We start from the raw sequence: 22,190 nt of genomic DNA, 5'->3' as shown, positions 1-22,190 counted from the left end.
CAGATGTGTCCTCATACACCTACTGTATCCTTTTTGGGTTATATGGTAGCATTTCCTGTACTTTCATAGTGTTTCCTGAATTTTGGAAATCCCTGCATACAAACTTACTAGTAGTTCCCAAGATACTTAGGATTATAACTTTTCCCTTCTCTTTTTTACCCAGATTAGCAACTGAATCCCATCTTATATATAAAATTAATTGTTCTGTTTGTTTGTTGGTCGTTTCTTTTTCTCAGAGTCAAAACATTCAAAATGCTAGTTTTAATATGTAAGGTTATAACTATAACTCTGAAACTGAGATATATGTCTTAAAAATGTTTCGGAGATGTCTTTTTGGAGAAGCTGACATTTTTCTGGCAGTGCGATTGTTTGGCTGGGGAGCGTGGTAAAATGTACATGTCCTGTCACAAATGACTGCTGTGTACTGAACCCTGTCACACATCCTATTCACTCATGCCTGCTGTGCTCAGTGGTGTGGATCACACTATGCTGACAATATAAATATTTAGGTGCTACATAGCCAGACACACATATACAATCCAAGAGAGAGAAAAACAGTCACTTTGGATATTATAACTGGAGCACTGATGTGGGTAAGCATTTTGTCTCACAGTACAAACTATCACTCTTAATATATCAAGAATCGAGATTCAATTTGCATCATCTTGTAGAACTTCTGCAGAAAATTGCTCAGCACATTTTTAATCAATGTCTACCAAAGAAAACTGAAGCAAACATACAGTATGTGGAACATGTAATAAATCTGTTCCTCTGCTTGGTTTATAAGGAGATTACCAATTCAACACAGTATGTTAATTATCAATACTCCCAGCAAATAAAATAATAAAATCTTGGATGTGTGTTTAAAAGTTATAATTATTATTTATCTTTATAGCCAGCACTGTAGGTTCACCACTGCCATAGAATGACCACTGCTGTAGAATCACCAATACTTTATACTGTAATCTCCACTGCTGTAGACTCACCAAAACTCTAGAATCACCACTGCTGTAGACCAACCAGTGATGTAGACTCACCAATGCTTAAGACTAGCCACTATTGTAGATAGACTCACCAGTGCTGTAGACTCACCAATGCTAAAGAATCATTCATACTTATGACTAGCCACTGTTGTAGACTCACCAGTGCTGTAGAATCACCAATGCTAAAAAATCATTCATGCTTAAGACTAGCCACTGTTGTAGACTCACCAGTCCTGTAAAATCACCAGTTCTGGAGACTAACCACTTCCGATGACTCATATTTACTTTACAATCACCACTGCTGGAGACTAACTAATGCTTTAGAATAATAAAATGCTTGAGATTAACCACCAGTTGTAGACTCACCAATGCTAGAGAAAAAACACTGTTGTATAGTACCCATGCTTTAGACTCACCAATGTTATTAGAATCAACAATTCTGGAGACCTAAAGCTGTTTTAGACTCCTGTATCAAGAGGTCTTATATAATAAGGTAAATATAATGATTTACCTTGTGAATGTAAGTAAACAAAAGAAACAAAACACATACTGTATAAAGCAGCGGTTCTCAAACTGTGGGTCCTGACCCCAAAATTGGGTCCCAGCCTTCTCAGCATGGGGTCACGACTCCATGTTGTGACCATCAGGCTGATGACTTTTCTAAACTCAGTCAGTGATTCAAGGAGTCTGAGAAATCTGTTGAATTGTCTGTTATTTTAGACTCCTCATGTTATTGTGTGCCTCCACACTGCTGCCATGTATGTGCTGCCTGCTGCCTACACATGTGATGTGATGACCTTCTGCAGTAACTTGCTGGGGTCCTGTCATTATTTGTGTTGTCTGGTGGGGTCACAGAGCAAAATAGTTTGAGGACCCCTGGTATAAAGGCACATTAACTTAACTCATGACTTATTAGCAACGTTGAGAAAACCAACTAAAAGCCTTTAAACTACAGAAGCAGATTTTTTTTTCTTGCACTCCCAGGAGAAAACCCACTGATTCTGCAATTCATTTGAAATCAGTGCTTTAGTGTGCATTAATAGAAAAATCTTCCCTACGTGGTGCATCTAATTACCTGCAGGGTAATATTGCAGGGATGGCATACTTCAACATTTCCAATGTGGAAGACCCAGTCCAGTATTTACAACAGCAGCAGAAGCAGCACTGCTAGGGATATCCAACCCGGGTTTTCCTAGGATGTATTGGGAATCACCAGTGGCGGATTCAGGGGGGGGGGGCACCCGGGCACGTGCCCCTGTCATTTCATTGTAGCTGAGGACCAGGGCTTTCCAACAAGCCCAGCCCCGTGTCTCTAGCCCCCCGGTAACCAGAGATATCGCCTGGCAAAGCTGTAACGTTTTTTCCCCAAAGGATAATATGGGACTTGTCAATTCCGACCCCCACCTGGTTCCGACGGCTGCCAGTTCCCCCGCTGGCATCACAGAAGCTTGTGGTTGATCTCATTCAATCCCAAATCGCTGGTACCAGGTTGGTCCATATCGGTCAATCGGTTCCAGAGATATTACGTGTAAACTAATTTTTTTATTTTTGAAATGTAATTTCATGGCTGTTCATGTTCTTTGAGGGCAGATTACTCTGGAACCAAACGTTCCAGTTTCACTGGACCATTCAAAGCCCACTCAAAAGTTCTCAATATGATACTTGTCTCATGTAAATGGATCAGTTGGTTCCGAAGATATAGCCGGTTAAATAAGCTATCTGGTTAAAGAGGGGGAGGGGTGGTTTTCTCTCCCCCTCACACCAGAAAATGCAGGGACTAGGCTGGTGTAAAAGGGGCCAACCTGGGAATACATTTTCTGGTGTGAAAGGGGTATTATTTCAAATAGCCGGGACCTGCAGTGCTCTGAATACAGCCAGGCTCTGCCACTGTCAGTGGCTATCACTTCTGCCTGGCGGCTGTCCCCCATTTACCGCGAGCATGTATTCCCCTTGGCAATGAGCATGTAATCCCACATGGCAATGAGCATGGAACGGTACTTGTGTCGTTTCACGGCGCCAGTATGGCGCCATGCGTCTGAGTCCCCTTGCGGGGCTCGCTTCGCTCGCCCATGCTGCCGGCTCGGTGGCTCACTTCGCTCGCCACGCTATTTACAATCAACTCCATGCCAACATGGATAGTGGGGGTATGAACTATCCATGTTGGCATGGAGTTAAGTTACTTTTTTTGACATATTTCCTGGCGAGCGTAGAACCCGGAAGTAGCACGGTGCCATGCTGGCGCCCTGAAACTACACAAGTACCCATGGAACCTCTGGCAATGAGCATGGAACCCTTGGCAATGAGCATGTAGATAAGCAGCACTTATGTAGCATAATTTTTAATAGGCATTATGGTGTTTGACATAATACATAAAGGACATAATGGTGTGTAACTTAACGTGTAATGGACAATGAGTGTAAATGTTTAATGCGTGCCTTTGGTGGACAATGTTCCTGTTTATGAAACGTATTGTGAATTTTGGCTTAATCTGTGTGGCATTATGTGAATTCTGGCTCAATCCGTGTGGCATTATGTGAATTTTGGCTCAATCCGTGTGGCATTATGTGAATTTTGTCACAATCCGTGTGGCATTATGTGAATTTTGTCTCAATCCGTTTGGCATTATGTGAATTTTGGCTCAATCCGTGTGGCATTATGTGAATTTTGACACAATCCATATGGCATTATGTTTATTTTGGCTCAATCCATTTGGCATTATTTGAATTTTGGCTCAATCCGTGTGTTATTATGTAAATTTTGGCTCAATCCGTGTGGCATTATGTGAATTTTGACACAATCCATGTGGCACTATTTGAATTTTGGCTCAATCCATGTGGCATTATGTGAATTTTGGCTCAATCCGTGTGGCTTGATGCGAATTTTGACACAATCCGTGTGGCATTATTTGAATTTTGGCTCATTCCATTTGGCATCATGTGTAAGGGGCAAGTATAATGGGGTCTAGTATTTTGTTGCATAATGTGTAGAAGTTGTATATGGTGTTGTACACTACACTCAAGGAGATGCCCCCTGTTGAGTGGCCACACCCCATTTCCCAGAGCGTGCCTTCGGCGTGCGCACAACTACATCCTTCACTTTTGTCACCATGGTGGGCCTGCGTACTTTAAATGCCAGGGCCTATTTTTAATCCCATTCCCACCCTCTCTCTGCCGCTCTCTTAGCATGTACACTGGCACCACTAACACCGTCCCTCTCCCACTTAAACCCTCTTTTATCATGGTGCCCCCCCTGTCATTTTATCCTGGATCTGCCCCTGGGAATCACTGGCTGATTAGCAGCACCTGGTGCATTATATGTGTGTTCAGGACAGAAGGTTGGTGTTCCAAATGGCAGTTAGTGCCTGGGCAATAGGCTTGTGGGGTTCCGGGGATTACGTTAGGGATTATCAGGAAGTACCCTTATTGTGAGAACTGTCATCCTGTAAATTAAGAAATGTCAATCTGTTATCCTGGAATGCTGTCTACCTGTTGAGAATAAAGAACCAGACTTCATCTTTAAACGGTGTATGTAATTCCGTGTCACAGTAAACTCTGCTAATTGAATATGCCCCATGGTCTATTGTTATCAAATGCAATATCCAGTCCACCTTCTGTAAGAATAAGGTTTCCACAAAGTATTCATTCACCACAGGGTTAGCTGGATATATCCAAGAGTCACTGATATAAAATAAATATAAGTCCACAATGGAGAATAAAAAACACGCACACTTAGGGCAGTATTCAATGAAAAAGTTCTCCGTGCATGGAGAGCGTTTTATTTAGCTCTCCATGCACTCTCCGTGTTCCGGAGGGCTCGCTGCCACTCCTGCTCCCTCTATTCAATGTGGTTAAGACTCGCCGCCACTCGCGGCGAGTCTTAACCCCTGCAGGGAGCAGGGAGCTTTCAGGGAGCCGGAAGCAGCCAGAGAGATTAAAGTCTCCCTGGCTGCTCCAGAGGACTGTGGAGGGGAGGGGGGCTCTCCAGGACCCAGGCTGCACCCCCCTATAGCCAGCGGGGGACCCAGTATTCACTGCACCGTTCGTGCATAGTTACGTTCGGCTGCAGTGAATATATAAATATCTAATGAGCGGCTCGAGCGCTCGGGCCCCCTGCTGGCTGCACTGTGTAAAAAAAAAAAAAAAAAATTTAATTTTTTTTTTTTTTTTAAGTTAAATATATATTTATGTGCTATAAGCACATGAATAAAAATAACATGCCCCTTCACAGGAAAAAAAACCTGATTTTTTGACACCAAAAATTTAAAAAAATTTAAAAAAAACTTTACGTTCAAAAGTTCACATTCCAGCTCTCCATCAAAAGATGGAGAATTGCTACACGGAGAGAGACGGAGAAAATCACTTAAAAAGACGGAGAATATTTCACATTGAATAGGGTTGCTCGCTTTTGGAGAGCAAAATGCTCCATCCAAGGCGAACAAAGCACAAATTCTCCACAAAACACGGAGAACTTTTCTCATTGAATACTGCCCTTTATCTAAATCTTTAATTAAGAACTCTTCTGTATAATGTCTTTGTGGTATTAGGGTCTTTAAAAACATTGAAACATAATTTATTTCTCATCTTAAACATTTCTTAATTTATTTATCATCTTAAACATTTCTCTAAAGTTTTATAAAATTCAGTCCTCTTAAGCCCCGTACACACTGGGTGACTTTCATGTGAAAGCCGATCAGTTTTCTCGTCTGAGGGGCTTTCAGCATGAAAGCCCCCCAATGTATACAGGCCAGTGATGAGCGGTGAGTGCTGCTGCGTACTCCTCTATCATCACTGCCATCCGCCGCTCATCAGGTATTACCAGCAGATGAGCAACGGAGAGGATGGCTTTCCATAGCAACCACAGGTTATGTAACTAGAAATTAGTGCAATTCTCGTAGTTCAATTCACAAAAAGTAAATTTATTAATGTAAATCTCTATACTTAAGGCCCCCACACTGTACATCATGAAGCTTTTCCCCAATTCCCAAATCTGACAGAACTGGTGATCCACCAATCAGATTTGACATTCAGCGGCCAGTGATGATCAGCAACCAATCGGGGAAATGCTTTATTTTAAAAATCCCTGATTTCTCGATACTAACCATTTTTGATCGGAATTGGAAAATCAAGATTTTTAAACATGTTTATTATTACTGATTTGCTTACCCAATTTCCCATATTGATACGGACTGATTATTTTAAAGACTTTGTTTCGAATTGTGTTTCTGTTATGTTTATTGCTGCATTTGTGGCATGAGCAAGAAATTCAGTAAAAGATTTTAAAGCTAAAGTACTAACACTAAACTATAGTTTGTTGCTGCTGTACTGTATGTGTCAGTTACTTGTCCTTAAAAATATGTGTTTTTTATATAATTATATTTACACTTTTTTGGAAAATAAAAAAACACTACTTGTTTTGTTTGCAGAAAATCATTTTAAGATTCTACTTTCATTTGGGATTGTCACTTACATTAAACATTAACTGCAAAGTGGTGTAATCATGAGTCTGCTGTGTGATTGATTGTCTATCTCATGGGGGAGGAAACATATTGCTTTGATTCACTTACAGCTGTCTTCTATATAAATAAAACAAACAACTTACTACATTGTCTTAATATTCTAGTTACTGTTTATGTTTATGTACACAGTAAATTATTTTGAATGGCTCCATTATCAGAAATCCTCTTTGCTGGTAGCATATTTTCTTTAGTTTCAGTGCATCTTGTAATGTTTCATTTAATATGATTTACCTGTCTGGTGGGTACTTGTTTCCTAGCAGGCCCCCCCGGATTTTGATTGTATTAAATTTGGTACTTGTTTCCTAGCACGGCCACAATCGTATGGATCGTGTACCTTTAAGTTAAGGTACACGATCCATACGATGGACCCGATTTCCTTTGAAATCAGGTCCATTTGGCCGGCTAGGACAAAATATCGGGGGCATCGCGTCGGTCGGGACCGTTAACAATGGTCCCGACGCGACCGACGCGATGCCCCCGATTTCCCCATAGGCTTCAATGTTAAAAAATATTTTAACATTGAAATCGTGTCGGGAAAGGTAAAATATCGGGGGCATCGCGTCGGTCGGGACCATTAACAATGGTCCCGACGCGATGCCCCCGATTTTTCCATAGGCTTCAATGTTAAAATATTTTTTAACATTGAAATAGTGAAAAAATGTGAAAAATGTGAAATGGGCCAATATGACCCATTTCACATTATAGATGTCCCCGTCGTCACCCCACGATAGACGCCAACCCGAAGCGTGGCGAGCGCAGCGAGCCCGCGAGGGGCGGTGGTGCGCGTCCTCCGACCTTTTCATTCCCCTACTATCCACGTCGGCGTGGAGTTGAGAATAGAATAGTGTGGCGAGCGCAGCAAGCCACCGAGCCCGAAGCGTGGCGAGCGCAGCGAGCCCCGCGAGGGGACGCGTATAACTTCACAGGTATACGCGTCCCCTCGCGGGGCACGCTGCGCTCGCCACGCTTCGGGCTCGGTGGCTCGCTGCGCTCGCCACACTATTCTATTCTCAACTCCACGCCGACGTGGATAGTAGGGGAATGAAAAGGTCGGAGGACGCGCACCGCCGCCCCTCGCGGTCTCGCTGCGCTCGCCACGCTTCGGGTTGGCGTCTATCGTGGGGTGGGGTGTACGCCGTTAAATTTGGGGGGGTTGGGAATATTTTACATTGAATCCAATGTAAAATCGGGTCCCAGGGACCCGATTTACATTTCATTAAAAAAAAAATCGGGTCCAAAATCGGTCGGTCGCGTCGATCGCATCGCATGCGACCAAATTGCATGCGATGCGATCGACCCGATTTTTCCGACACGACCACCCCGATGTAAATCGGTGTGGCCGTGCTAGGAAACAAGTACCTTAAATTTTATACAATCACATTGCATGCAATATAGCGGCATGCGATGCATGCAATGCGATTTTTAATTGTACAAGCACCCTGATGGGTGATTTTAATGTTAAATGCACCCCCATTGGCAGCGCCAACCCCACTATCAACGCCAACCTGGTGTGGTGAGCGCAGTGAGCCCGCGAGGGGCGGCGGTACACGTCCTCCGACCTTTTCCTACCCCCACTATCCATGTCGGTATGGAGTTGATTTTAGATGGTGTGGCGAGCGCAGCAAGCCACCGCACCCGAAGTGTGGCGAGCGGACACGGATTACTTTACGTGTATTGCGTGTCCCCTCGCGGGACACGCTTCGCTCGCCACACTTCGGGCTCGTATTCACCACGCTTCGAAAATCAACTGGATAGTGGGGGTATGAAAAGGTCGGATGACGCATACCGCTGCCCCTCGCTGGGTTGGCGTTGATCCTGGGGGTGGTGTTGAGTATGGGGGGCCATTTAACATTGTAAGGACCAATCAGGGTGCTTGTACAATCAAAAATCGTATACGATCGCATTGTATGCCATTGTATGGCATACGATGCGATGCGATATTTTATTGTACAATATCGTGTCGCATCGCATACCATCGTATACCTTATTTAGTGTAATGGTATACGATGCAATGGGTGCCGTGCTAGGAAACAAGTACCGTTTGGTGAGATCCAGTGGTGTATTTCTCCTCTGTGGCATAATCTCCTATGTTGTTGACAGCCTGTTTTGTGAGGTTAGTTCAATATTGTATACAGTGCTATTTTTCTATTTTATTTTCTATTTTTCAGCAGGAACTAACTAGAACTCCTGATACTCTCTTTAAATACGACATTGCCAGGAACTTTGGGGGTAGATGTATGATGCAGTGATAAGGGAAGAGAAGTGATAAAGTGCCTGGTACTTTATCACCAGCCAATCAGCTCCTGACTGTTAAGTTACAGGCTGGGTATAAAAAGGGACAGGTAGGAGCTGATTGGACAGGGCATTTGGCCCTTATTGAGATCTGATCGCAGTACAATTTTTTTCTCAAAATAGGCAAAACCATGTATAGAGAGAGTTAGATTTGGGGGAGTTATTTAGTTTCTGTGCAGGGTAAATACTGGCTGCATTATTTTTACACTGCAATTTAGATTTCAGTTTCAACACACCCCACCCAAATTGAACTCTCTCTGCACATGTTACATCTGCCCCACCTGCAGTGCACATGGTTTTGCTCATTTTGAGAACAAATTTGTACTGCGATCAGATCTAAGTAAGGGCCCTTATCACTTCTCACACTGGGGCCAATGTGTTAAGCCTTAACAAGAGATAAATGCAAGGGTGATAAAGAGAGATAAACGTCCAGCCAATCAGCTATTTACTGACTTTTTTCAAACACAGCTTGTAACATGGCAGTTAGCAGCTGATTGGCTGGATGTTTATCTCTCTTTATTACCCTTGCATTTATCTCTTGTTAAGGTTTAATACATCTTCCCCTTTATTACTTGGACAGGGCACTTTATCACTTTATTGCCTCATATATCTTCTACCCCTGTGTTCCTGAACCTGTCCTTGGCAAAATTGTCCATTCAATAAGTTTTATTCTACAGTTCTTTTTGCCTTAATTTCTAAATATTATATATATATATATAGACACCAGATAAACGATGTTTTGAGTTTACTAGACCTGGAGTGACGTGTCTCATTGGATTCATTGTATGTGGTCAGGCTTTTCCCTGCACACTGAACGAGCACCCGGGCAAGTTATCTACTATATACTGGTGGGCAGTGCCGGATTGAGTGGAGATATATATATATATATATATATATATATACACACACACACACACATATATTTCCATAAAAATAAAAAATAATACTGTTTGTATATGATTCTAGTACGTTGCCATGTACACTGCAGGTGGTCCAATTTACATTTTCATATGTACAACAGTGTAGCAACTTCCGCAGAGGGTGTTTAGTTGTGTGACCACGGTGGAGTTTTGCAGGTGCATGGCAGCAGGGCCGCCCCACGCATGCCGGCAACCCCCCCCCCCCCTCGCGTGCCGGCAACCCCGCCAACCAGGCATCGGGACTCAGATGGAGCACTCGCTGCACAGTGCAGCCTGCAGAGCGCCAAGCCCCTCTGTATCCTAGGCTCGGCACTCTGCAGGCTGCACTGTGTATTGTGCGTGCCTGCCGCCGGTGCCGGGTGGCATTGTGCGGGGGGTGCCGTGCCACTGTGGGCAGCTGCCCGGGCCCCTCCAGAGGCCGCCTGTCGGCGGCCCTGCATGGCAGTACTCTCATACTGAAAGTGTAGGAAGGTATGTTATATCTAATAAATATTGTGGTAACAATATATTATTATTACTGTTAAATATTTCCTTTTATTCATTTATAACATTTACTTGACTATTTGGTGTACAATCTGGCTAAGAATGTCTGCCAGTGCACTAGTACAGGACAGGCCAACCCGTGGCTCTTCAAATGTTGTGAAACTACATATCCCAGCATGCCTTGCCACACAGCAAAACTGTGGTAAAGCATGATGGGATTTGTAGTTTGACAACAGCTGGAGAGTCACAGGTTGGCCAGGCCTGCACTAGTTCAACTGAGAGTTTATACAGCAAATTGCATAGAGAAGCAGTTACACATGTATATGCACTTGTCCAAATGCTGAATCCAAATCATGAGCCTAGCATGACAGCTTTGAAAAGACATATTGCTAAGCTCACTTTTAAAGTCCAAAAATTCTGAATAATGTGGTAAAAGAATAATAAAACCTTTAGGGTGAGGCTGCTTGTGTGAAATTGTAATTGCCAAACATTTTATTAAAAGAAAACAAAAAGGTCCAAAAATAGCTTCGGGAAACAAGGCAGCGAGAGAAACTAGGAGATAGGAGGAAGGAAGGCAGGGGTGGGGAAAAGGAAAGTTAGAGGGAGAAAGAAACAAGATTTCAAGCAAAAATGATCAGCAAGTGAAAGTACTGGCATGGGACAGCAGTACCCGAAGGACAGGTAGAGCAGAGAGCAGTTGTACAAGTGACTTATCTTCATGTTTGCAGACACCAGGAGGGAAGGTTAATGAAGGGTCAGCAGCCAGAGCAGGGTGGCTGGGTTAGTACCTTAGAGGTGCTGCCAAAACGACAGTCTGGATCATTCTGTAACCTCACAACGAGGGGAGGTGTTGGAAACTGCAAGAGTTTTAACTCATAATTGTTGCTTTAAAATTAGTTGAGGAAATTGACTCTTGATTGAGGAAGTGGATGGAAAGGACGGAACAGGTTTAGACTGGGTCAGAATGGCGATGTGGAATTTGCAAGACGTTGCCTTTCACAAGCTTTTCTTGAATCTTACCTCTAATCAAATCTTCTTGGTACCCCTATGTCTCACCGCACCACCTTTCAGAAAAAAATTACAAGGATATACTTGTTAACTTATTTCCATCCACTGGAAGATCTTCAGGCTGAGGGAATAGTTCTACGGTCAATGACTTGGGAATACAACTAGATTTTGTCTTTTCTGGAATTGCTTGAAACTTTCTGCCAGTATTTGGATACCTGGATGACTGTTTTTTGGGGGTTGCAATGTAAATTATTATACCAAAAGGATTATTTTATATCAGGTTTCTCGCAATGCTGAGATATGTGTTTGGACTGTCATTGTGGATTGTGCTAAGCCTCATTCAGGTGAGTACACATCAAATGTCAAGGTATCATCTTATTCCTATTGGAAGGATGTTCATACTATACATTCCCAAGTGAACATCTTTCTCTGTGTCGTTTTGTATTAAGTTTCATGTTTAATTTAGGCTTCATATGCCACCACGTGTGTTTTGCAGTTGTTCCATTGAGTCCCAATGTTATCTGTGTAATTTCTTTCAGGATGTGGAGCCAGTGAAATGCACCATCAATATAACAGAGACTAATGTCTCCTCTCAATCTGTCTATGTTAAGTGGAGTAGCCCCGTCAATGCCTGTAACTTCAGCCTGACATACAGAGCAAGCAATTTTTGGGAGACCATGTGTAATCCCAAACAGAAGACAAATGATTCATATGATTGCACACAGACTGGCCTCGAGGCAGGGACACTGTATGATATAAGCATTGTTGCTCGTCAGGATGGAGAGACAAAGAATCTCACATTGCAAACAGGTATGAAGTGTGACAGGTGCATGGCAGGTGCATGACTGGTTGTGTCTGCAATTGTGATTTCAACATGTACAAAATAGGGTTTCATGGATGTATCACAGATAGGATTTAAGATTGTTTAGCCCTGACTTGTGTTCAGTTCTGGAGACCTCACCGACAAGAAATAAAAAGGGATGGGGGCAAACATAAAATATATAATTACATTCAAGTTTTTGTATTAAAATTAAAAAAAAACTTTGAAACAAGACCATAGGGCACTCAGACAGAATAATAATAACATATTCAGGTTGAGTATCCCTTATCCGAATATCTGTTATCTGAATTATTCCGAAAACCATACATTCCAGAAGGTTTGCTAAAAACTTACTGGGGACATCTGTAACAGTCCTACTGGGGACATGATACGTAACCGGCACTACTGGGGACATGATACGTAACTGGCATTACTGGGGACATGATACGTAACTGGCACTACTGGGGACATGATACGAAATTGGCACTACCGGGGACATGATACGTAACTGGCACTAAATATGTGCAGGAAAATGATTGCTTAGCAGTCAAATTCAGTACCTGAGATAAGACACAAACTTTGTTTCATGTTTTGAAACCTTGTTTTTTGAACAAATAAAATCTATTTGTGTGTATTTCATGTGGTTGGTGTGTTTATACAGCATAAATGCACGATACTTTAAAATACATCATTGAAATATTAAAATATTCCGAAATACGGAATAATCCGTTATCCAAAATTCTCCTGGTCCCGAGCAAGATATTTTACATATAAAATGAAATGTGCATCTTATAGAGGTAAATATACTAAGATGGGAGTTCTTTTGAAGATAGGATGTTGCCCAGATTCTACTTGTTTATTTAGCACCTTCTAGAAGATAGAATCTGATTGGTTGCTAAGAGCAACATCTCATCTTGAATAGAACTCCCATCAGTTTACCCCATAGTATTTTTATGAGTTTGGAACAGAGTGCTAGATGTAGTTGTCTGGAAATATAACTCATCTGAAGTCTTTGCAGCGACCTTGAAAGTTAGCAACACAGGTATATTATTTAACAGGACCCACCTCATATTAGTGTCATCCTGTGCACAGTCGTAGGAGACGTGATCAAAGGTTATACAGAATATAGATAAAGACATTGAACTGCCCAGTACCAAATATAAACTCAAATGGTCCAACAGTGACTCTGCTTCCATTCTTCAGCTCACAATAGCAAATAAAGCGTTTTTAATTGACAAGTTATCTCAAAGTTGTTTGATATGGAAAAGGTAAAACAGACACATAGGTGTATATTTGCTAAAGCTTGAAAATGAAAAGAGGTGATGTTGCCCACAACAACCAATAAAATTATGTCTATGATTTTCTAGGATGCAATAGAGAAATGATACACAGAATCGGATTGGTTGCTGTGGGCAACATCACTTCATTACATTTTTTAGAAGCCTTAGTAAATTTACCACATAAACTCTATGGGGGTGGGTACAGTGTTTATCAAAACAGGGAGAGTGATAAAATTGAGAGAGATATACAGTAAATGCAAAGCTAGTCTGCTACCTTGTGATTGCTTCTGTGTTTGTGCATGTGTGATAGAGAAAGAGATGTAGTTTTACTCGCTGACAACAGATGGCAGTGTTTCAGAGACACACAATCAGAACTATATATATATATATATATATATATATATATATATAGATGATACCAGCCAATTACAGGCTTTATTTGATAAAATGTGATCTTACACTTGAAATACAGTTGGTTAAAGTATAAGCTGTGGGTGGGTTTGCTGTTATTCCGCATTACAGAGTTACCATTTGTGTGTAAATGTATACTTAGCTATATTTATCATATGAAACTTATGTTTTCTTCAAGAACTTGAACATTATGGGATAAAAGTGAACTAATGTGTCTGCGAATCTCCATCTTTTAATTAAGGAATCATTAGTAGTCTATAGACTTGTACAATAATGAATTCATTGAATAGCGCTTACAGATATAAAATTACTACAAAGGCAATTTAAACCATGTTCACAAATGCTTGCTATCAAACTATTATTGTATATTGTGTCTATCATGCATATTTCTTATGGACTACTATGCAGCAGGTGTTCAGGATATTATCCTATGTATTTATGTGTACAGGTAGATAAAATCATTTTAAATGCATCAAACATCTATCTATCTCATTTGAAACCAATGAAACTATGGGGTACATTTACTAAGATGTGTATTCTACTTCACATGTGATGTTGCTATGGGCAATCAATGAGATCCTGTCTACTATCTTCTAGAGCAGGGCTGAGCAACACTGGCCCTCCAGATGTTAATGAACTACACATCCCAGGATGCTTTGCATTAGTTTTGCTATGTGGCCATGCTGAAACTGATGCAAGACATGCTGGGATGTGTAGTTCATTAACATCTGGAGGGCCGGTGTTGCCCAGCCCTGTTCTAGAGGGTGCTAAATAAATAAGAAGTAAATTCTGATTGGTTGCCCATAGCAACATCACATGTGAAATAGAATACACATCTTAGTAAATTTTCCCCTAAATGTTTGGACTGTAGACAATATTTTTTTTTCCGTGCAGTTTTATTGTACCTTTCTCAGGTAAAATGACTCACATGATTTATAAATACGCTAATGCTGGGTACACACTAGAGCATGGGTCTTCAACCTGTGGCCCTCCAGATGTTGTGAAACTACATGTTCCAACATGCATTGCCACATTTTTTCCTATAAGAGCATGGCAAAAACCCTCGGGGCATGCTGGGATATGTAGTTCCATAACATCTGGAGGGCCACAGGTTATAGACCTGTGCACTAGAGGAACCCTACGGCAGCTAATATAGGGGCAGATGTATTAAGCCTTAACAAGAGATAAATGCAAGGGTGATAAGGAGAGATAAACGTCCAGCCAATCAGCTCCTTACTGACTTTTTTCAAACACAGGCTGTAACATGGCAGTTAGCAGGTGATTGGCTGGACGTTTATCTCTCCTTATCACCCTTGGATTTATCTCTTGTTAAAGCTTAATACATCTGCCCCATAGTTACCTATATCGATGGTGCCGCAGGAAAAAGATATTGGGTGAGATGCTGTAACAATCGCGGCAATGTGATCAAATTAACGTGTTTTTTTTCCGCAGTAATTTCGTGGCGGTTAATCCTCTTCTTTTCTTCATATTCTCTGTTCTTTTGATTTCCGCATTAATTTTGCGGTAATGACATTCTGCTGCGATAATTTTTTATTGCTTTTTCTCTACCGCACATGCGCCCGCCCTGAGATGGGAGGACATGCGCACTGGCTGCTGCATCCAGGTGCTGCCTGTCCCGTGGTAACATCTTGTATGTGGGTGCATTTCACGCTCCTAGCTCCTGGGCTGTGGCAGTGGTGGGAGGTATGCTGCTCCTAAGTTATTATTAAGCATTCTGGATGCTGCTTTTATTTAAATCAGCTAACATTTATACAGTACATCACCGCTAGCCCGAGGAGGCTAATAAATGCAGTGTGTAGATTACTGGAAGCGCAGGGAGCGCACTTCCACAGGCGTGTGACAGAGCATATGGAGAAGAGACAACGGCGCCGTTAAAGACGGCTGGCCGCTGCCTTAAAGGTTAGAGAATCTCCCCCATTGACTGTACACACTGGCTGATATCGTTCACAATACCAGTGACATCACCGATCCCATGCTCTGTACATGCAGTCGCTGACGATATTGTCAGATTAAGCTGCATGAGCAGGTAATAGGGTTGGGGGGGGGGGCATTAATGACCCATGGGCACGTGCATCGATAATGATATTGATTGTACACACTGAATGATATATATGCAATATCGTCAATGATATTGATAATGTCCATATCGTTGATGATATACCACCCAGTGTGTACCAAGCTTAAGTTTAGAAGGGGTGCAGGAAATGGGATGCGGTCAAAATCCAGGCGGTCGGAATCCCGGCAGTTTGCATCCCGACGGTCGGAATTCCGACCGCCACAATGCCGGCATTACATATTACTCGTAACACTGGCAGCAGTATCTAGGCCTGATTCTGTTCACTCCCAAAAGCTAATTATTTTTCTAATGAACCAAACCATATGCACTCCAGGTGGGGCAGATGTAACATGTGCAGAGTTTGTACTTCACACTGATATCTATATTGCAGTGTAAAAATAAAGCAGTCAATATTTACCCTGCACAGAAACAAAATAACACCACAATCTAACTCTCTCTGCAAATGTTACATCTGCCACCCTGCAATGCCCATGGTTTTGTCCATTAGAGAGATTTTGCCTTTGAAAGCGAACCAAAATCAGGCACTCTGTCTAGTAAACCAGATTCAGATCTAATCTCCAAAAAGACAAAGATCTTATCAGTGATGCAGTTTTCACTTGCTATAAGTAATAATAAAAAGGGGGGGGGGGGGGGGGTAGTAAAATTGTCTTTGTAAACCTCCAGCATTCTCTTTACCAGGGCTTAAAGTGGTCCTACAGAGGTGGTGGAACTTATTTCTCTGTGCTCCATAATTTCCCTTCCTATCCTACCCCCAATAAGCAGAGTCAGTTCCAGTGGTAGGGTCATTTGGCACCCCCTGCAAACTATACTGCTCTTCTGCAAGAATTTTTGTCCAGAGCCAAGGCAGAGTTTAAACTAATTCCACCTCACCATTACAGGTGGTGGAACTCAATTCCACCCCCACCCCCCCCACCCCCATCTTTAACCCCTGATTTTAACCAGCGAGTATACTCTAGAGTCCAAAACTTTAAACTCACAAATTGTAAAAGTTATAATGACAAAATGGACACAAGTAAAACACATTAGTAAAATGTATATTGAATTAATCTTTTATTAAAATGATCACTTACAGAGTTGGATTTTGATCAACATTTTTAAGTGCTTAGTCTGAGTATGTTAGTGACTGAAATATCTTAAAGATGCTACAGGAATTGCCGCAGTGTTACAGACTCTGCATTCTACTAAAAAATGATGTAATTGTATTTAAAAAATGATGCTAGTTACTCCAAGTAACTGCAATAACTCCTGATATTTGGAATAAAATTTCTGGTGTAAATCATCTGCTTAAGATGCAGAAACTCATTGTTGTTCCATTTGAAAGATTACTTGTTATAGACTGACACCCAGCCCTTGGCAACATCTGCATACATGAAAAAAATCATTGCGCTTTGTTTCCATGGGTACAAATGTTAACATTTACCATCACATCAGTAAAATTGTGCAACAGCCTGTTTCTGTGTTTACTTTAAGCCGGATATTTCATAAAGAGTTTAGATTTCAAGTAGGCAAAATCATTTACTATACCCAGTGTAATTATTTTAATTACCTAGCAAGTGAATTACTTGTAAAATGTAACTGTGATACACAAGGCCATCTTAACGGCATTGTGGGACCTAGGCAAAGCAATGCACTGGAGCACCAGCCCCCTACTTAAGTTAAAAAAAAAATCATATCTTCCTGTGGTACAGGAAATAAATCTATTTATGCAATGCCAACCCAGGTTTACAATTCATATGATAATGTTGATACAATTTCTCCATTTTGCACATCTCATACAACCTCTCAGCTTCACCTGTACATTCAGCGCTGGTAGCGCCTCGAGTAGAGGGGGAGCTTGAAGCGGCTGCAGGGTCCGGGGAGGGGTGCTGCTTACATGGCTCCAAGTGGTGGGGGGGCCATCCAGTGGCCGGCACTCTAGGCAAATTCCTAAGGATATGGTAGAACATTGCAGGCAGTGTATCAGTGATACTGTAGCATTAGATCTATTATCCTCTTCACTGGCTTGTGCCCAATTACTCCATGCAATGTGCTTCATTTTTTTGTTTGATCTTTAACTTATTGTTAAAGCATTATTATGATGTCTATTCAAAGGTAGGATACCAAATGTAAAAATAAACATTTTAGTTAGGAGATTTCAGTGCAAATCACATCATCCATCTCCCCAAATTCTGAACTCTCCTGGGCCTTCTGGGAGAGTTGGCAAGTATGTGCAAAATGTATAAAAGGCTGCGTCTCTTTATTGACTCATGCCCTTACCATTACAATGTCATCCAGATGACTATGAACCTACTATACATCCTTAAATCAGTTGCAGTATTTTGCTGCAGGCTGCCATTAATGTTTTACAAGTTTATATAGTGTTCTGAAGTCTTATGTCAGCCACAATCACATGGCAATGTACATATTTGGTGAGCAGATAGAAATGCTTTCACTGTGATATTCCCTGCCATCACATGACATGCTCTGAGAATCTGTGAGTCTGTGGCCCTTATTCAGATGTGATGGCAGTACAAATTTGTTCTCAATATGTGCAAAACCATGTGCGCTGCAGGTGGGGCAGATGTAACATGTGCAGAGAGAGAGTAATTTGTGTGGGTTATTTTGTTTCTGTGCAGGGTAAATACTGGCTGCATTATTTTACACTGCAATGTAAGCAGACTGGCTGTGTGGAACCCTTATTTGTTTTAAAATGAGAAAGATTTTGAAAAGGAGAAATAATTTGTAGAACAGCTAAGAAAAGATATGTACATTTTTGAAATTGTACTTTAAGGAGAATCATTATACATTTAAGACTGCAAATAAAGTTTAAAAAATCTGAATATACTGTACTGCACTTTGCTAGCTAAACAACAACTGTGAACTTATATACACACCCTTTGCTATGTTGCAAAAACAATATCCGTAGTTATCAACAGTTTAGATTTAACGGGCAGAAAGTCTGCTGTGCATAACAAAACATGCTACAGTACTTACATTATTTTCACTTATTTAGTTATTGTAGCCCTGGCACAGTAATGCATTTATGTTTTATATTTCTCACATCTTACGAAAGGCTTCTGTAAGAAATGTAACACTACTAAAGTTTCAAAATAGAATAGTTTTACTGCTTTGTCAAACGCTCCGGTATAGAATTAGCTTGGACAGATTTAATAATTATAAAGTATATGTTCTGGTTATATGAAATGTCATAATGCACTTATACATATGGGGCCTTATTCTGGTTGGTTCGGACGGATGCGTATTTGCGGACTGGAACCAAGTGTTCTTAGTGCCGCCTTCCGTACGGATTGCTCACACCGTCCGAATGCGGTAAGACGCAGACCGAACGGACCGCGAGTGGATTTTTCATGTGAACACCTCCTCCATGTGTGGGAACCTCCCCCATCATTCAATGCTCGCTGACCATCGAATGCTGGACCGAATGGTCAGGCAGCACCGATTGCTCCAGACCACTCAGGCATTTCTCAGTGCAAAAGCAGGGATATGGGCAGGCAGCTGGCATCCGGCTATGTCATATGTCCGCCCCCCACACGTGCATCACGGCCGCATTACCATTACGCGGGGCGTATGCATATGGTAATGAGCCCAAACAGCCCTTCACGCCCCTCTCCACCCCCCGTTCGGATTGTACAGAATTCACATCGTATTTGGACGTGCGCGGCGTTCACACATGCGCAGATACGCCTCTGCATATGTGTAATCACCAACCATCGGACGTCCGTACACATTCGGCGCCATCTGAACAAACCAGAATAAGGCCCATACTGTATGTAACATCTTCTGTCCAAGGTGGTTCCAACCAGTTTTGGTTTTTAACTGTAATAATTGGGAGGAGATTTATTAAAGCTTGGAGAGAGATGAAATGGAGAGAGATAAAATAGTAAAAATACTAACCAATCACTTTCTAACTGTCATATGACAGGTTGTATTTGAAAACTGATTGGTTAATACTTCATCTCTCTTCACCTAATTTCTCTTTCACTTTCTGCTTTAATAAATACCCCCTTAATATAGTATATTCAATGTTAATTGTTTAGTATATACATGAATGTTTAAGCAGGTTTATCAACAAGCAGCTCATTCTCAGTTTCTAGTTTTATTGACTTACCTTTAAGCAGATGTTTTACCTTTAGTCTATTCACATACCTCCTAACTGTTCCGATTTTCATAAGAACGTCCCATTTTTTGGGGAAGTTCCTATGCCCCACCCAGGACTGGCATTGTACCCGCGGCAGGGGATGGAGTTGGGAGTCCCCTCTGTCATCTGTGAATAGACCCTGTGCACATGCACACAGCATCTATTCCCATGGCCAGAGGGGCTGGGGGCATGTCCAGCAGCTCACAGAGACGCTGGCCATGCCCCCACAGCGACAAAATGGGGACATGGCCTTGTGGAAGCGTCACAATTTGTAGGCCAAGCCCCCTTGCCACCAGGTCACGACCCCAAATTTCAGTGCGCAAGGGTCCCGCCATGGCCCATTGGAAAGCTGGGAAGTATGCATTCATGTAGATTTAAACCTCAAAAAATGTATTATTGCATATGGGTGCACTTCTAGGAACATCGGGCTTAACTCTCAGACCTGATCACAGGACTTAAAATGGGCAAAACCATGTGCACTGCAGGTGGGGCAGATGTAACATGAGTAGAGAGAGTTAGATATGGGTGAGGTATATTGTTTCTGTGCAGGCAGGGAAGCCGAGAGGGGGGGGGGGGGAGCGGGGTCCTAATTACCCGGGCCCGGGCTTGCTGAAGGGGCTCAGCAGGGGCTCTGGTCCGACCCCTTCCTTGCCCCTCCCGGGCAGCAACAGCAGCACACACTTCTACAGCATGTGCTGTGCTAACAGCAGGCTCAGCATGAGCGTCTCACTGACAATGTGTCAGTGTAAGCACAGCACATGCTGTAGGTGTGTGCTGCTACTGAGTTCAGAGTTTTTAGAGTTTTCTCCCCCCCCCCCCCCCCTCTAAAAATTTTGGGGGCATGGCCTTGCACAGGAGGTGGCCACACCTTCCACACTTAGGCCACTCCCCTAAAATTTTACCGGGGCCTAGCATTCCTCTCGGCTGCCCCAGGGTAAATACTGGCAGCTTTATTTGTACACTGCAATTAGATTTTAGTTTGAACACACCTCACCCAAATCTAACTCTCTCTGCACATGTTAAATCTTCCCCACCTGGAGTGCAACATGGTTTTGTCCATTTTAAGAACAAATTTGCCCACACTACCAACTTTTGCCAATTCTGTAACTGCTTGCATTTTGATGCACAGAATAATGCAGAAAAACTAATGATAAATGGTTCATGTATTGCATGGCTAGGTCTATACACAAGCAGGTGCATAACAGTAAAAGCACCATACCAGGGGATAGAAAACAGATCTGCAATACGTACCAGTATAGAGAGTTATGTGTTGTTAGCATGTGGACTGTCATATGTGTCACTAGACAGATAACGATGTACTATGAACCTTTATATGCAACAGAGATTTCCAGGTGACTTAATAATGGTTTATCTCCACTGAAATAGAATAAAAGTCTCTATGTAACTTGTATGCATGGTGGTACATTACTTGTTCGGTATTGCATCAATGGCTGGTTGCCAGCACAAAAATTCTTGGAACAATGTAAATGGCTTAAGTGTTTGTTTCCAGACAGGACCCTTTCAGCCCAGGCACTTCCCAGCTTCATTGTCTCTTTGTTCTAACGGATGTTAAAGGGACGAAGTGTTTGTTTTCTGGGCCAGATAGATTAGATAAAGTCTGAATTTTTAAACTATACCTTCTAGGCACGCAAACCATTTTATGTCTCACTGTGTGCAACTGTACAACTCCAGAGACAGAATGTTCCGAGTACTAAGACTTTGGAATTTGTGTTTTAGGAAGCAGAGAATATTTATCTTGAACCATGTGTTCAGCTGAGAATAATTTTCAGTATATTGTTTAAACTCTCTGCAAGGAAACTTCTAGGAGATCTGACTTCATACGTAACTTAAGATTGCATATCACCTGCACCTGTTACCTAAGCAAAGTAGAGGCAGCCATTTTGTCAGTTAGCCAATATGTACAAGAAGTCACTTATACCTTATACAATACCTTGCATAGCCAAACTCAAGGGAGGTTTCTGGTTGCCTGGAAACCTCCATCATCTTGCCTTAAAATATGACAAAAATATCACTGGAATATAATATGATCAATCGAGCTGCCACCACATCATGCAGTTTAAGAGACAGAGCAGAGCTGGTACAAATGCCTAGTGTACCAGCTTCTACTACCACGTTTACTGTATGTGTGGGTTTGAGACTTCAAACATTGCAATGGACCACAGAGTAGCTGCCAGAAGGAAGAGACAGGAACCTTGCTATGAAGTGGGAGATTGTGAGTTTT

The 22,190-nt window shown here is 42.0% G+C and overlaps 1 protein-coding gene across 2 annotated transcripts in view; it reads left to right on the top strand.

Annotated features, from left to right (window-relative positions):
- The window catches only part of PTPRB (protein tyrosine phosphatase receptor type B), a 108,293-nt gene that overhangs the window by 37,315 nt on the left and 48,788 nt on the right, over positions 1 to 22,190 (top strand). Inside the window, exons 1-2 of one of the 2 annotated variants that reach the window (XM_083182541.1) lie at positions 10,835 to 11,545; positions 11,741 to 12,011. In XM_083182541.1, coding sequence (XP_083038667.1) covers positions 11,492 to 11,545; positions 11,741 to 12,011 — 325 coding nt within the window. In that variant the 5' untranslated portion in view covers positions 10,835 to 11,491. Of the gene's footprint in view, positions 1 to 10,834; positions 11,546 to 11,740; positions 12,012 to 22,190 lie in introns of those variants that run through there. The other variant, XM_083182540.1, reaches the window with a different exon arrangement.

Source organism: Crinia signifera, chromosome 4, assembly GCF_055691185.1.
Source record: "Crinia signifera chromosome 4, ASM5569118v1, whole genome shotgun sequence".
Taxonomy (NCBI): Eukaryota; Metazoa; Chordata; class Amphibia; order Anura; family Myobatrachidae; genus Crinia; species Crinia signifera.
This window is presented reverse-complemented; position numbering and strand designations above follow the sequence as displayed.